Source organism: Planococcus citri, chromosome 1 (assembly GCF_950023065.1).
Source record: "Planococcus citri chromosome 1, ihPlaCitr1.1, whole genome shotgun sequence".
In the NCBI taxonomy this organism is placed as follows: domain Eukaryota; kingdom Metazoa; phylum Arthropoda; class Insecta; order Hemiptera; family Pseudococcidae; genus Planococcus; species Planococcus citri.
In genome coordinates this window covers 83,281,710-83,295,904 of record NC_088677.1, presented here as the reverse complement: position 1 = coordinate 83,295,904, position 14,195 = coordinate 83,281,710, and the positions used below count along the sequence as shown (strand labels likewise).

Below are 14,195 nucleotides of genomic sequence, written 5' to 3'. Positions count from 1 at the left end.
AATTTTCATATTCGTAACACTTCTAAAAAGAACACCAGGAATGGCCCGAGCGAAGCGAGGGCAAAAGTTTTGGAAAATTTGTGATTTGATAAGTAGAACAACGTCAATTTTAATGTAAGAATTCGGTTCTGAATTTTATCAATGGTTTCTTGAGATTTTAAACGAGGGCAAAAGCTTTTCAAAATTTATAGTTTCAAGAAGTTAAACAGCAGTAATTTTGAAGTGAAAAGTCAGATTTTCCACCACTGACATCTTTTAAAGTTTGAACAAAAATACTTTTCAAGCACAATTATGAATAATTTGAGAAACGAGGGCAAAAGTTTTTGAAAAAAATAAGAATTTTGAAAATAGATGGATGATTTTGTCGACAAAGTAAAGATTTTTCCGACAATTTCTGACGTCACGCAGGAGTCGTCTTAGACGACTGAGACGAATATAGGACGACTTGAACGACTGGATTTTTGACTTGGGCGACTCACCCCCTATCACGACGTCACTGCCCACTCTCTACTCTTAACGTAATTTATATCATGTTTCCTGTCTTGTCTCTGTTGCTAATTTTTTTCGTCACTGTGAAGTTTTTATTCCCAATTTTTTTCATCAAGTTGAAGGTTCAAATGAAGGGCCCATCATTTACCTTAGGGGCCCACAGCCAGGGGGGCCCAGTACGCATTTGCATTTTTGAGTACATGTTAAATCCGCCACTGTTTCTCTACCTTTCACTGCATGAATGACGAAGCGAAATGGGTGGTATTTGGATTTATTGCAGGCGATATGGTTATTGTTTTTGTGGAAAAATGATTAAATTTGTACTTATTCATTTTATTTTATTTTTAATGCATTGAAATTGATGTTCAGCGGTGCGATGTATAATTTTATAAGTAGAGGTACCCAAAAAGTCGAGCTGTGAATCCCAGTTTTGTATTTTTAAAGTATCGCAGATATCCACAATGGTTGTAACAAGTCTTTGAACTTCGCATCGGGTATTTTATTACCAATTTATGTCCAATTTTAGTTCATACATTAAACAATTTTTTTTATTATTTTATTGAAAGCATTGGTGTTAATGTTCAGGTGATTGTGCTCGAAGCATTATTATTGAGCACATCATTTACAAATTGTATCACATCATCGTACATTAGTTTTTTGGCATTTTTATTCCAAATGAAGTCCATGTGAGTGAATCCTAAATCAGATATTTCTATCAAACCGGCCTTTTTAGGAAGCTTACTGTACAATGATCGCACATCCTGCAAAATTTAAAAATGATTCGGGTTAGATATCGATTTTTATGAATGTTCGGAGTTTACACGTTACACTGATGCCAACTTGGTGTGATCATTTTGATTTTTGAACACACCTCTGGACCCTCTTACCTTGAGACTTGATGCTATGTCTAGTAATGCGTGATAGATCCTTGTGGGTATGTTTATATTACTGATATTGTATTTCGGTGGCGAAGGTGTGCCGTAAATTTGCTGATTTTCTTTCAAACCGTAATCAAAGTAACTGAAAGAATCTGGGTATTTGGGAAGACAAAATTAGGTGCGTCAAGTTTTTCATTAACGGTCATAGTCCATCATATTACAATAGGAATAATTGCACCCCCTTCCCGATCCGATGTTTTCTTGAAGAAAACGTCCTAAGGAACATTTTGAAGTTGACTTGCCAAAAAAAAGTTTGCCTTTGCTAACAAAATGGCGGCCGTTTTGATTGACAGGTCAGTCGAAATCGCAGATTTTGATTTCCAACTTAGGACCCCCCACGAAATTTTTTAAACTGGATAAAGCTAGATCGAAAAAGCATGCAACAATTTATCTCCAGCCAAAATTTCAAGTGCTGAAGTGCATTTTTCAATTGTTGGTGAATTTTTGAAAATTAAATTTCGACTAATAATGAGAAAAAAAATCAAAATTTTACTAAATTGACCTGGAAAGCTTAAATTTTGAAAATTCCCTACTTTCGACCTGCCGAATTGATTGGAAACGGTTTCAACCAGTTTTGAGCAGTTCTGGAGCCTCCAGCAGATTTTGAAAACTTGAAATGTTCACAAAATCACGCTGATTTCCAACTTAAACACGCTATGAAGTCGATTATTGATGGTTTCAAGTCATTTTGGTGCCTCCAGCGACTTTTTGAAAATTCTTAGAGCCTCCAGTAGATTTTTGGAACTTGAAATTTCCACAAAATTTTATCAAATGCGGTTGGAAAGCCAAAATTAATTCTGTAAACTAATCTAAATTTAGTATGAAGTCGACTGCAGGTAGACATTAAGTCTTTTTGGAGCCTCCAGCGACTTTTTGGAAATTACTGGAGCCTCCAGCTGATTTTTCAATGCCCAATTTCGGCATTCCATTCGCAATTAATGAAATGCCGTGGAAGTTTCAAGTTCCAAAAATCGTCTGGGAACAGTTTTAAACTGTTGTGAGCAGTTCTGGAGCCTCCAGTAGATTTTTGGAACTTGAAATTTCCACAAAATTTTATCAAATGCGGTTGGAAAGCCGAAATTTATTCTGTAAACTAATCTAAATTTGGTATGAAGTCGATTGCAGGTAGATATTAAGTCGTTTTGGAGCCTCCAGTGACTTTTTGGAAATTACTGGAGCCTCCAGCAGATTATTCAATGCTCAATTTCAGCATTCCATTAGCAATTGATGAAATGCCGTGGAAGTTTCAAGTTCCAAAAATCTGCCTAAAACAGTTTAAAACTGTTGTGAGCCGTTTTGGAACCTCCAGGAGTTTTTTGGAACTTGAAATGAACACAAAATTTCATCAAATGAATTTGGAAATCAGAAATTCACGCATCACTTCAACATAAACGCGCTATTAAGTCAACTGCCGGTGAGTTTAAGTCATTTTGGAGCCTCTAGCGATTTTTTGAAAATTATTGGAGCCTCCAACAGATTTTTGAAACTTCAAATTTCCACAAAATTTTTTCAAATGTAGTTGGAAAGCCAAAATTTATTCTGTAATCTAATTTTAATATGTATTAAAGTCGACTACGGGTAGATTTCAAGTCGTTTTGAAGCCTTCAGCGACTTTTTCGAAATTACTGGAGCCTCCAGCAGATTTTTGGAACTTGAAATTTCCACAAAATTTCATCATAAAGTTGAAAATTTGAAATTCGTATTGCACTCCGACATAAACATGTTATTAAGTCAACTGCTGGTGGATTTAAGTGATTTTGGAGCCTCCAGAGACTTCTCGAAAGTTCTCGGAGCTTCCAGTAGATTTTTGAAACTTTAAATTTCCTCCAAACTTTATCAATATTTCAGCTTTCCAACTCTGTTGAGTAAAATTTTATGGAAATTTCGATCATTGAAAACTTGACTGTAGGTTCCAGTATTTTCCAAATAGTCGCTGGAGGCTTCAAAACAACTTGAAATCCACCAACAGTCGACTTAATGGCATGTTTAAGTTGTAATGTAGCGTGAATTTCGGATTTTCAATTTCATATGGCGAAATTTTGTGGAAATTTCAAGGTTCAGAGATATGCTGGAGGCTCCAGAACTACTCAAAATGGCTTGAAACCGTTTCCAATGGATTTGTCGAGTCGAAAATAGGATATTTGCCAAATTTCAGCTTTCTAGATCAGTTTGGTAAAATTTTGTTTTTTTTTTCTCATTTTTGGCCTAAATTTTATTTTTAAAAATTCACCAACTATCGAAAAGCTCACTTCAGCTCTTGAAATTTTGGCTGCGTGATGAAGTTTTGGATGATCTCTCGATCTAGTTTTAAAAAATTGGCCGAAAATCAATAGCCCGTTTGTGCATCTGCACACTTGTAAAAAATTGTATCCCATTGAGTTTGATATCGCGTTTGCGCATATTTAGACTTAGGATTCCCAAAGTACTCAAATTATCTATTTCAACCCCGGTTTCCTCTGGGATTTAAGCATGGCCGGATTCAATTTCATGTATCTTTCGCTCTGGGTAAACTTTTTTTTCGATTCAACCTCTTCCCCCTCTTCCAAAAGTCCCAAACAGCAAATTATTTTCGCATCAATCAAAGGAGAGCTGAAAAAGCACACAAAAACACACCACTAGGACAAATTTTTAATCTCAAAATTCCATTTCTTAATTTTTAATAAATTTTGAAAAAATTCAAAATTGCTTGGTTTTTTATTGAAAACTTGAAATTTGGTCAAATTGAGATAAAAATGCTGAAATTGGGTTCAAATCTTATTTTCGCCTTTCAAATCGATTGATGGAGATTTTGAACTTTCTTAGAACGTCCAAGAGGATTTTCATATTTTTCTGTGATAAAAAGATGCTACATTTTGTTCCTTTTTCACAATTTTCTCAAAACTGGACTATCTAAAAATGCGCTGAAAGAGACTCCAAAAATTGATTCAAGAGATCAACAATAAGACATATTAAGCAAACAGAATGTCCCTTTTAAGAAAAAAGTTGTCTCAGTGGTGGGGGAGGGGGTTTCAATTATTCCTATTGTCATTATTAGGCCGGGCTAAAATGTTTCTGATATAATATGATAGGTACAATGATTCTTACTCTCAAATTGGAATAGTTGTTGTGTTGTTTTGACCGAAGTTCCTGCAGGAAAATTATTATAAATCGTTGGCATTATCTCCTGAAACAGTCAAGAAGCATGGGTAGTTACAGTGGACTTCATCGAGCTCCATATTAGGAGAACTCGAAATTTTCTCAGGATTTTTAGTAATTGTAAGATAACATGATCTATATGAGCATTATCTCACCCTGTTTACGTGATTTGGCAACCAACCATACGCAATTAACAAAGCAAACTCGTATAAACTGTAGCCAAAAAATCGTACTGATGTCAGAACTTTCACTACTAATTTCGTTAATAAATCATGTTCGAGGAATGCTCCCTGCGTGTTCTGATACAGGTATTCCTACGTCATTATGGATGCATGAAATAATGATTAAAAACAGTTTTAAAAAACATACAGGAAGTATTCCAAAGTTCTTATAAATTCTTATGATAGGTAATATAGTTGTGTATGAATTACCAAAATGTAATCTATAATGGGCTGTAATATTATGGTCAAAATCGACGGAGACTCGTGGTAAAATGGCGCTAGACTAACTTGAGCTATAACTTTATCGTTGTATTGTGGTAATACGGATAAGGTGATGTAAAATTCAGAATTTCCAGCAGAATCGCATATGCACATCAATTGGTTGTGGTTTGTCTTGTTCAATACGAAGTCGATGGTTGTTGGTATATCGTAGATACCCATTTCATGAAAACTGTCAAGTTTAAGTACCATTGGAATGGATTTAAATTCAATTATTCAAAGTATAGATTATCACAAAAGTTTTCAAGAACATTGATCTCTTCTCTGATACCTACCTAAAGTCCCAAAAAGCTCGCTCCATCGGAGTGTAATTTGCATGGCTTCGAGAAAATGTATTTCCACGTGTGTTAATCATCCAAACATCATATCCTTGATTAGCCAATAAGTAAGCTGCATTTGATGGATATTAATTGAAACACTTTCTAGATTAAGATTTCTTCGTTTAGATTCATGCTTTACTATACATATTTACCTACCTAGGGCTGTTTCTGGACCATCTGCAATCCATGTAAAAGAAGAATCCAGATATCCATGAACCAAAAGTATCGGTAGCAAATTTCCATCTCTGTTAGGAATCCTATGTAACTGAAGTATAAATCCATCTGGAGTTCGTACATAAAAGGTTTCTACAGGGTATCCGTGTCTTGTGATTATCTGAGGCTAAATACATATCATCTCAAGTTTGAGGCATAAGAGAGTTCTAGGGGAGAAAAATTCGAGATTTTGTTGTTCAGTGCACTTACTTACTGGGGTTAAATAAGTATCCGGATTTGATGTGGTTTGTAGCCCATTAATGAAATCATTAGTCAGATTGATCGGACTGTACACGTAGATCGACAAAATTACATACAGTAAAAAATCTAAAATAGACATTTTTGAACCAGGAATTTTTACAATTGTACGAGTACATTTCCGTTTGCGTTCAACTTTGTTATCAAGATAGTTGTACTTATGACTGTAGAATTTTCAAATGGTTCTCGTTTTACAAGTACAGTCGCATATCAGAAGTCAGGACGATAAGCTTAATTTTCCCCATTGAATGGATAACATTTTTCATGGCCGGAGGTATCGTACTTATAGTTTTCATTGCCATGTATTTCGAACGACTTGGTATACTGTATTTTTCTTCTGAATGTATGTAGATTGTATGAGTAGTTTGTGATTGAATTGATTTTTATGGATGAGGGATGCGATGAAAAGGACTCGTTGTATTGTTTGGATATCAATTGAATAGTCATCTTTATTATGTATGTACTTCGAAGCCTACTCTCTAAATTATGGCGTCATTAATCAGTACCTGTGCTTGCATGAGAGTTGGTTTGACTTTGCCACGGAAGTGCTATGTTTTCACGATTTTTTTTTTTACTACAATTTTGATGATTTTTGAAAAAAAAGTCTGCCCAATTCTAGTCAATTTTTTCCAAACAGGAATATCGATTTTTGGAATTCGATTAATCGATCTATCGATTTTTCATTCGCAAGTCTGTTTTTTAGGCTAGAATATTATACACTCATGTTCGACTACATCAACTACATGATATCGATAATTGCAAATGTAGCGATTTTTAGAATTCGATTAATCCATTTTTGGAATTCGATTTATCGATTTTTGATCACGATCGATTCTTGATCCAGAAATAGATATATTTTTGAAACTGGAATTAATTTTTCATGAAAAAAATTTCATCCGCTTAATCATATGAGGTCTAAAATCGCTAATGATTCGATTTTTGGAAATCGATAAATCAATTTTCGATCATGATCGATTCTTGATCCAAAGATATCATCAACGTCAATGAAAGATATATTTCTGAAACGTGAATTAATTTCTCAAATGTTCGATCATACTCGTATGAGGTTGAAAACCGTAATCGATTTTTGGAATTCGATTAATTGTTTTTTGATCACGATTGATTGTTTGATTCGGAAATATATTATGAGGTCGAAAATCGCTAATGAATTGATTTTTGGAGTTCGATTAAACGATTTTTGATCACAATCAATTCATAATTTCAGAAATATATTTTCGAAACTAGAATTGATTTTTCATTTCTGAAATGTTCGATCATATGAAGTCGATAATCGCTAATGAATCAATTTTTAGAATTCGATTAATCGATTTTTGATCACGATCGGTTCTTAATCCGAAAATCTATTATGAGGTCGAAATCGCTAATGAATCGATTTTTGGAATTCGATTGATCGATTTTTGATCACGATCGATTCTTGATCCAGAAAGAAATATATTTTTTGAAACTGGAATTAATTTTTCATGAAAAAAAATATTTCAACTGCTTAATCATATGAGGTCGAAAATCGCTGATGATTCGATTTTTGGAAATTGATTAATCGCTTTTCGATCATGATCGATTCTTGATCCGAAGATATATTTTTGAAACGTGAATTAATTTTTCATTTCTCAAATGTTATCACTCATATTAGGTGGAAAATCGATAATCGATTTTTGGAATTCGGTTAATCGATTTTTGATCACGATCGATTCTTAATTCGGAAATCTATTATGAGGTCGAAAATCGCTACTGAATTGATTTTTGGAATTCGATTAATCGATTTCTGATCACGATCAATTCATAATTTCGGAAATAAGTATATTTTCGAAACTAGAATTAATTTTTCATTTCTGAAATGTTCGATCATATTAAGTCGAAAATCGCTAATGAATCGATTTTTGGAATTTGATTAATCGATTTTTGGAATTCGATTGATCGATTTTTGATCACGATCCATTCTTGATCCAGAAAATATATTTTTGAAACTGGAATTAATTTTTCATGAAAAAAATTTCAACTGCTTAATTATAATATCAGGTCTAAAATCGCTAATGATTCGATTTTCGATCATGATCGATTCTTGATCCGAAGATATATTTTTGAAACGTGAATTAATTTTTCATTTCTCAAATGTTCGATCATACTCGTATGAGGTTGAAAATCGTTGATCGATTTTTGGAATTCGATTAATCGTTTTTTGATCACGATTGATTCTTAATTCGGAAATCTATTATGAGGTCGAGAATCGCTAATGAATTGATTTTTGGAATTCGATTAATCGATTTTTGATCACGATCAATTCATAATTTTGGAAATAAGTATATTTTTGAAACTAGAATTAATGTTCCATTTCTGAAATGTTCGATCATATTGAGTCGAAAATCGCTAATGAATCGATTTTTGGAATTCGATTAATCGATTTTCGATCACGATCAATTTAAATTTTAAAATTTCGAAAATAATACATTTTCAAAACTAGAATTGATTTTTCATTTCTGAAATGTTCGATTATATGAAGTCGATAATCGCTAATGAATCGATTTTTGGAATTCGATTAATCGATTTTCGATCACGATCAAGTTAAAATTTCGGAAATACATTTTAAAAACTAGAATTGATTTTTCATTTCTGAAATGTTCGATTATATGAAGTCGATAATCGCTAATGAATCGATTTTTGGAATTCGATTAATCGATTTTTGAATTTGATTGACCGATTTTTGATTATGTTCGAACATAATGAGATCAAAAGTCGCTAATACCCCGATTTTGGGGATTCGATTAATCGATTTTTGATCATGGCCATTATGGAATCATAGGTCTATTTTTGAATCTATCGAGTTTTTCATCTCTAACTCTGTCGATCGCATGAGATTAAAAGTCACAAATGATTCGATTTTTTTGGGTTGGATTAATCGCTTTTTGATCGTAATCGATTTTTGAGGCTACGATTGTAGTCTATTTTTGAAACCAAAAATGGTCAAGGTTTGATCTTTTTCCACCGAACGTTGTTTTTCTTTTCACATATTCGCCTATAGCCGGAGATCGAAAATCGCAAATGCATATTCGATTACTGATCTGAAGATGCATTTTTTCGATCTTGATAGATTTTCGATTTGGAATATTCTATTTTTGAATCTATGGTTGATTTTTCATTTCTAACTTGTTTGATTAAACCTGAGATCGAAAATCGCAAATGAATCGATTTTTGGAATAATTTCTGTATTAATCGATTTTCAACCGTGATCAATTTTAATTTGCGAGTGTAGGTACTTTTTATGCTATAAAATTGGACTTTTTCATTTCGAACATGATTGATCGTACGGGCTCGAAAATCGCCAATGAATTGATTTTTGGGATTCGATTAGTCGATTCTTGTTTGCTAGTCTGTTGTTTTTGAGGCTAAAGTTGAGTATTTCTTTTCGAACACTCGCATTGGGATCAAAAATCACGAGTGAGTCAAGGTTGGTGGTTGGAGTAATTGGTTTTTTGATCAGGAGGCCTGCTTCCTGGGGTTGGTGAAAATTGAACGTTTCAAATTGCACGTGAAAAATTGCACGTGCGAAATTGCACGTATACAATTGAACGTGTGTGATAATTGCACGCATGTGAAAATAGAACGTTTACAGCGTTCAATTATTACGTTCAACTATCTGTATTGTTCTGAAAAGGCTAAAAATGAAGTTCAGCCCCTATGATTTTGGTCAGTGCACATTGAGCACCCTTTCGACCATTTTAGGGAGTTGTCGCGAAATTCCATGAGTTCAATTTCAACAGTTTTATCTGCTCATAAATACCAGAAAAAATGAAAAAAATTCAAGTGTAACACCGTAGATTTAACATGCAGACGGTTTCAACCTGTTCAGGCGCCGGTAGCCATATTTCGAAAGTTCAAAAGTTAATTTAGACGGTTTTTATGGAACTTTGTGAAAATCTGAAATTTCCAAAATACAACCGGAGGTTCCAGTTCCAGAACGCCTTGAAACCATCTCCAATTGACTCAGCATGTTGAAGTAAATTTTAGCTTTCCACCTTCTTTGAGTAACATTTTGCAAAAATTTCAACTTTCAAAAATCCGCTGGATGCTCCAGAACTGCTCAGAACGTTTCGAAACTGTATTTTGGGTTGGTGAAAATCTCACATTAATAAATCATTTTCAGACGTTAAATTTGCAGACGTTCTATTTTCACATGCGTGCAATTATCACACACGTTCAATTGTATACGTGCAATTTCACACGTGCAATTTTCTTACGTGCAATTTCATACGTGCAATTTGCGGGTCCCCTGCTTCCTGGTATCCAGGTTATTATTTTGATGTACTGAAGGCCTAACAGTCAACACTAAAGTTTTTCCAGGGCAAAAATACACAAAAAGCAGATTTTCTGAAGTATTAGGCAATATTATCAACTGGTGATTACAAAAAACACGAGGAAAAAAAGAAAAATTTATTATAAAATGACAATGGAAAATCTATTCAAAGTTCACAATTTTTGATTTTGAAAACTTCTGACTCCATAATTGAGAACTTTTAATTTGAAAGTTTTGGATTTTTGGATCCAAAATTGAAAAACTTTTTATTCCAAAATTGAGATTTTTTTCACTTGAAAATAAAAAATTACTCTAAAATTGAGAAGTTTTGTTTTCAAAAATTTTGATTTTTCGATTCTCGTGACTAAAATTAAAAAATTGCAAATTTTGAATCCAAAGTTCACAAAATCTACTCAAGTATCGCGAGCAAGACTTTTCAAGTAGGTATTTTTTTAGTGTGCGTAGCACACTATTAGTTTCGGTCTGAAAGTGGAAAAATTCTTTGGAACGAATGTTCTCTAAGATGGATGGACCGATTTTTTTGAAATTTTTGTAGGTAGGTGTGGTTTAATGTGAGGCATGGAACGCCGTAATTATAATTGCAATTACTCAATTAGCTTCTTGAGTAATTGCAATTAATTACGAAAATTTGTACCAAAAAAAGAATAAAAAGGGGAAAAGGGCCATATCAAAAGGAACGCCGACAAAAGCAAAGCCGACCTCAGTTAAATTTCGAAATTTATGTAACGCCACAGGGGTTCTAAAATCTTTTCTATTGTTCAATTTTCGAATTTATTTTTCAAAATTGAACAAAGGAAAAGATTTTATCAAAAGTGAAGCCGACCCCCTGTGGTGTTATATTTATCAAAAGGGAAGCCGACATCCATTTTAAAATGTAACACTGCAGGTGTCCTAAAATATGCTTATCTACAGTGTTATCTTTCCCTTTGTTCAATTTAAAACATTTCTCTATTGTTCAATTTTGAGAAAGGTTTTTAGAACACCTGCAGGTGTTTCATTTACACACATTCAGTACCTAGACACCGCAAGCAGGTGGTTACCCTTTCGGAACTGAAAGCAGGTGGTTACCCTTTCGGAATCAAAACCCACCAGTCATTTGTGATTTTGCTGTGCTCCCAAGAGGTTCTCTCAGTACCGTAGTGCTTTTGGAGTCGCATATGCTTTCAACTCAGGAGCTTTCAGAATAGCATAGTGTACTTATTCGGAATCGCTTTGTGCTTTTTATTTCAAAATGACGTGTTTTTTTTCAAATTCGCGTTCTTTTTTTTCAAATTCGCGATGTGCTTTTTTTCAAATTTGCGTTCTTTTTTTTCAAATTCGCGTTGTGATTTTTTTCAAATTCGCGTTGTTTTTTTTCAAAATCGCTTGTGGTTTTTTTTTCAAATTTGCGTTATGCTTTTTTTTTCAAATACGCGTTGTGCTTTTTTTTTCCAAATTCGCGATGTGCTTTTTCTTCAAATTCGCGTTGTGCTTTTTTTTCTAAATCGCGTTGTGCTTTTTTCAAAATCGCTTGTGGTTTTTTTTCAAATTTGCGTTGTGCTTTTTTTTTCAAATTTGCGTGGTGCTTTTTTTCAAATTCATGTTGTGCTTTTTGTTCAAAATCACATTGTGCTTTTTTTCAAATTCGCGTTGTGCTTTTTTTCAAAATCGCTTGTGGATTTTTTTTCAAATTTGCGTTATGCTTTTTTTTCAAATACGCGTTGTGCTTTTTTTCCCAAATTCGCGATGTGCTTTTTTTTCAAATTCGCGTTGTGCTTTTTTTTCTAAATCGCGTTGTGCTTTTTTCAAAATCGCTTGTGGTTTTTTTTCAAATTTGCATTGTGCTTTTTTTTTCAAATTTGCATTGTGCTTTTTTTTTCAAATTCGCGTTCTTTTTTTTCAAAATCGCGTTATGATTTTTTTTCTAAATCGCGTGGTGCTTTTTTTCAAATTCATGTTGTGCTTTTTGTTCAAAATCGCATTGTGCTTTTTTCAAATTCGCGTTGTGCTTTTTTTTCTAAATCGCATTGTGATTTTTTTCAAATTCGTGTTGTGATTTTTTTCAAATTTGCATTGTGTTTTTTTTCAAAATCGCTTGTGGTTTTTTTTCAAATTTGTGTTGTGCTTTTTTTTTCAAATTCGCGTTGTGCTTTTTTTTTCAAATTCGCGATGTGCTTTTTTTTCCAATTCGCGTTGTGCTTTTTTTTGAAACCGAGTTATGCTTTTTTTCAAATTTGCGTTTCTAAATCGCGTTATGATTTTTTTCAAATTTGCGTTCTGCTTTTTTTCAAAATCACTTGTGGTTTTTTTTCAAATTTGCGTTGTGCTTTTTTTTTCAAATTCGCGTTGTGCTTTTTTTCAAATTCGCGATGTGCTTTTTTTTCAAATTTGCGTTGTGCTTTTTTTTGGTAACCGAGTTGTGTTTTTTTTTCAAATTCGCGTTGTGATTTTTTTCAAATTCGCGTTGTGCTTTTTTTCAAAATCACTTGTTTTTTTTTCAAATTTGCGTTGTGCTTTTTTTTGGTAACCGAGTTGTGCTTTTTTTCAAATTCGCGTTGTGATTTTTTCAAATTCGCGTTGTGCTTTTTTTCAAAATCGCTTGTGGTTTTTTTTCAAATTTGCGTTGTGGTTTTTTTTTCAAAATAGCTTGTGGTTTTTTTTTTCAATTTCCGTTGAGCTTTTTTTTTCAAATTCGCGTTGTGCTTTTTTTTCAAATTCGCGATGTGCTTTTTTTCAAATTTGCGTTGTGCTTTTTTTCATATTTGCGTTGTGCTTTTTTTCAAATTCGCGATGTGCTTTTTTTTTGAAACTCAGTTGTTCTTTTTTTTCAAAGTCTCCTTGTGCTTTTTTATGCTTTTTTTCCGAAATCGTGTTGTGCTTTTTTTTTTACTGAAATCGCGTCATGCTTTTTTTTCTAAATCGCGTTGTGCTTTATTTTGCTTTTTTACTGAAATGGCGTTGTGCTTTTTTCCCCAAAATCGCGTTGTGCTTTATTTTGTTTTTTTTCGAAATCGCATTTTGCTTTTTTTCTTGAAATCATGTTGTGCTTTTTTTTTCGAAATCGCGTTGTGCTTTTTTTCCGAAATCGCGTTGTCCTTTTTTTGACTTTTTTCCGAAATTGCGTTGTGCTATTTTTGACTTTTTTCCGAAATCGCGTTGTGCTATTTTTGACTTTTTTTCTGAAATCGCGTTGTGCTTTTTTTTCTGTAGTCACGTTGTGCTTTTTTTTCGAAATCTTGTTGTGCTTTATTTTGCTTTTTTTGAAATCGCGTTGTGCTTTTTTTTGAAGTCGCGTTGTGCTTTTCTCCGAAATCGCGTTGTGCTTTTTTTCAAATTCACATTGTGCTTTTTTTTCCAAATTTGCGTTCTTTTTTTTTTTTTGAAATCGCGTTTTAATTTCGAATTTGCGCTGTGCTTTTTTTCAAATTCGCGATGTGCTTTTTTTTCCAAAATCATGTTGTGCTTATTTTTTCGAAATTACGTTTTTTCAAAATTGTTTGTTTTTTTTTTTTAAAATTGCGCTGTGTGTCCTTTTTTAAAAAATCTTATTGTGCTTCTTTTTTCAAAATCGTGTTGTGCTTTGTTTGGAAGTTGTGTTTTTTTAAAAATTGCATTGTGCTTTTAAAATCAAAATTGTGTTCTGCTTTTGAAATCCCAATTGCGTTTTTTCAAAACCGCGTTGTGCTTTGTTTTTCAAATTCGCGTTGTGCTTTCAAAATCAAAATTGCGTTGTTCTTTTCGAAATTGGGTTTTACTTTTGTAACAAAATAAGCGAAGCACACTGTTGCAGCTGCGCTTAGCGCAGCTGTCTAGTTTTTGTTCAATATTCTTCAGGATCAAGTCCATTTATTCACTTTTATGTTACAACTACACAGTAATGTAATTTGAATTGCCGCGCATCTCATTTCAGGAGTCGTCTAGTGCTCTTTCAATGTCTGCAAAGTTAATCACAGCCAAATTATTTATTATGTAGGTAGTAGGTACTCATACTTTTGAAATTTCTGTTGTAGACCACAAAGTTGAACAAAATAAA

At 33.3% G+C, this 14,195-nt stretch overlaps 1 protein-coding gene across 1 annotated transcript; it reads right to left on the bottom strand.

The window, feature by feature from the left end:
- Window positions 1-1,023: 1,023 nt before the first annotated feature.
- Window positions 1,024-6,010, bottom strand: LOC135838267 (lipase 1-like). The gene is made up of 8 exons (XM_065353877.1): window positions 5,810-6,010; window positions 5,539-5,722; window positions 5,338-5,452; window positions 4,994-5,234; window positions 4,718-4,876; window positions 4,512-4,590; window positions 1,377-1,519; window positions 1,024-1,250 (listed from the first exon to the last, which is right to left on the bottom strand). Exons 1-8 carry the CDS (start codon window positions 5,933-5,935, stop codon window positions 1,071-1,073), a joined length of 1,227 nt encoding a protein of 408 aa, XP_065209949.1. The 5' UTR covers window positions 5,936-6,010; the 3' UTR covers window positions 1,024-1,070.
- Between the last annotated feature and the right edge of the window lie 8,185 nt (window positions 6,011-14,195).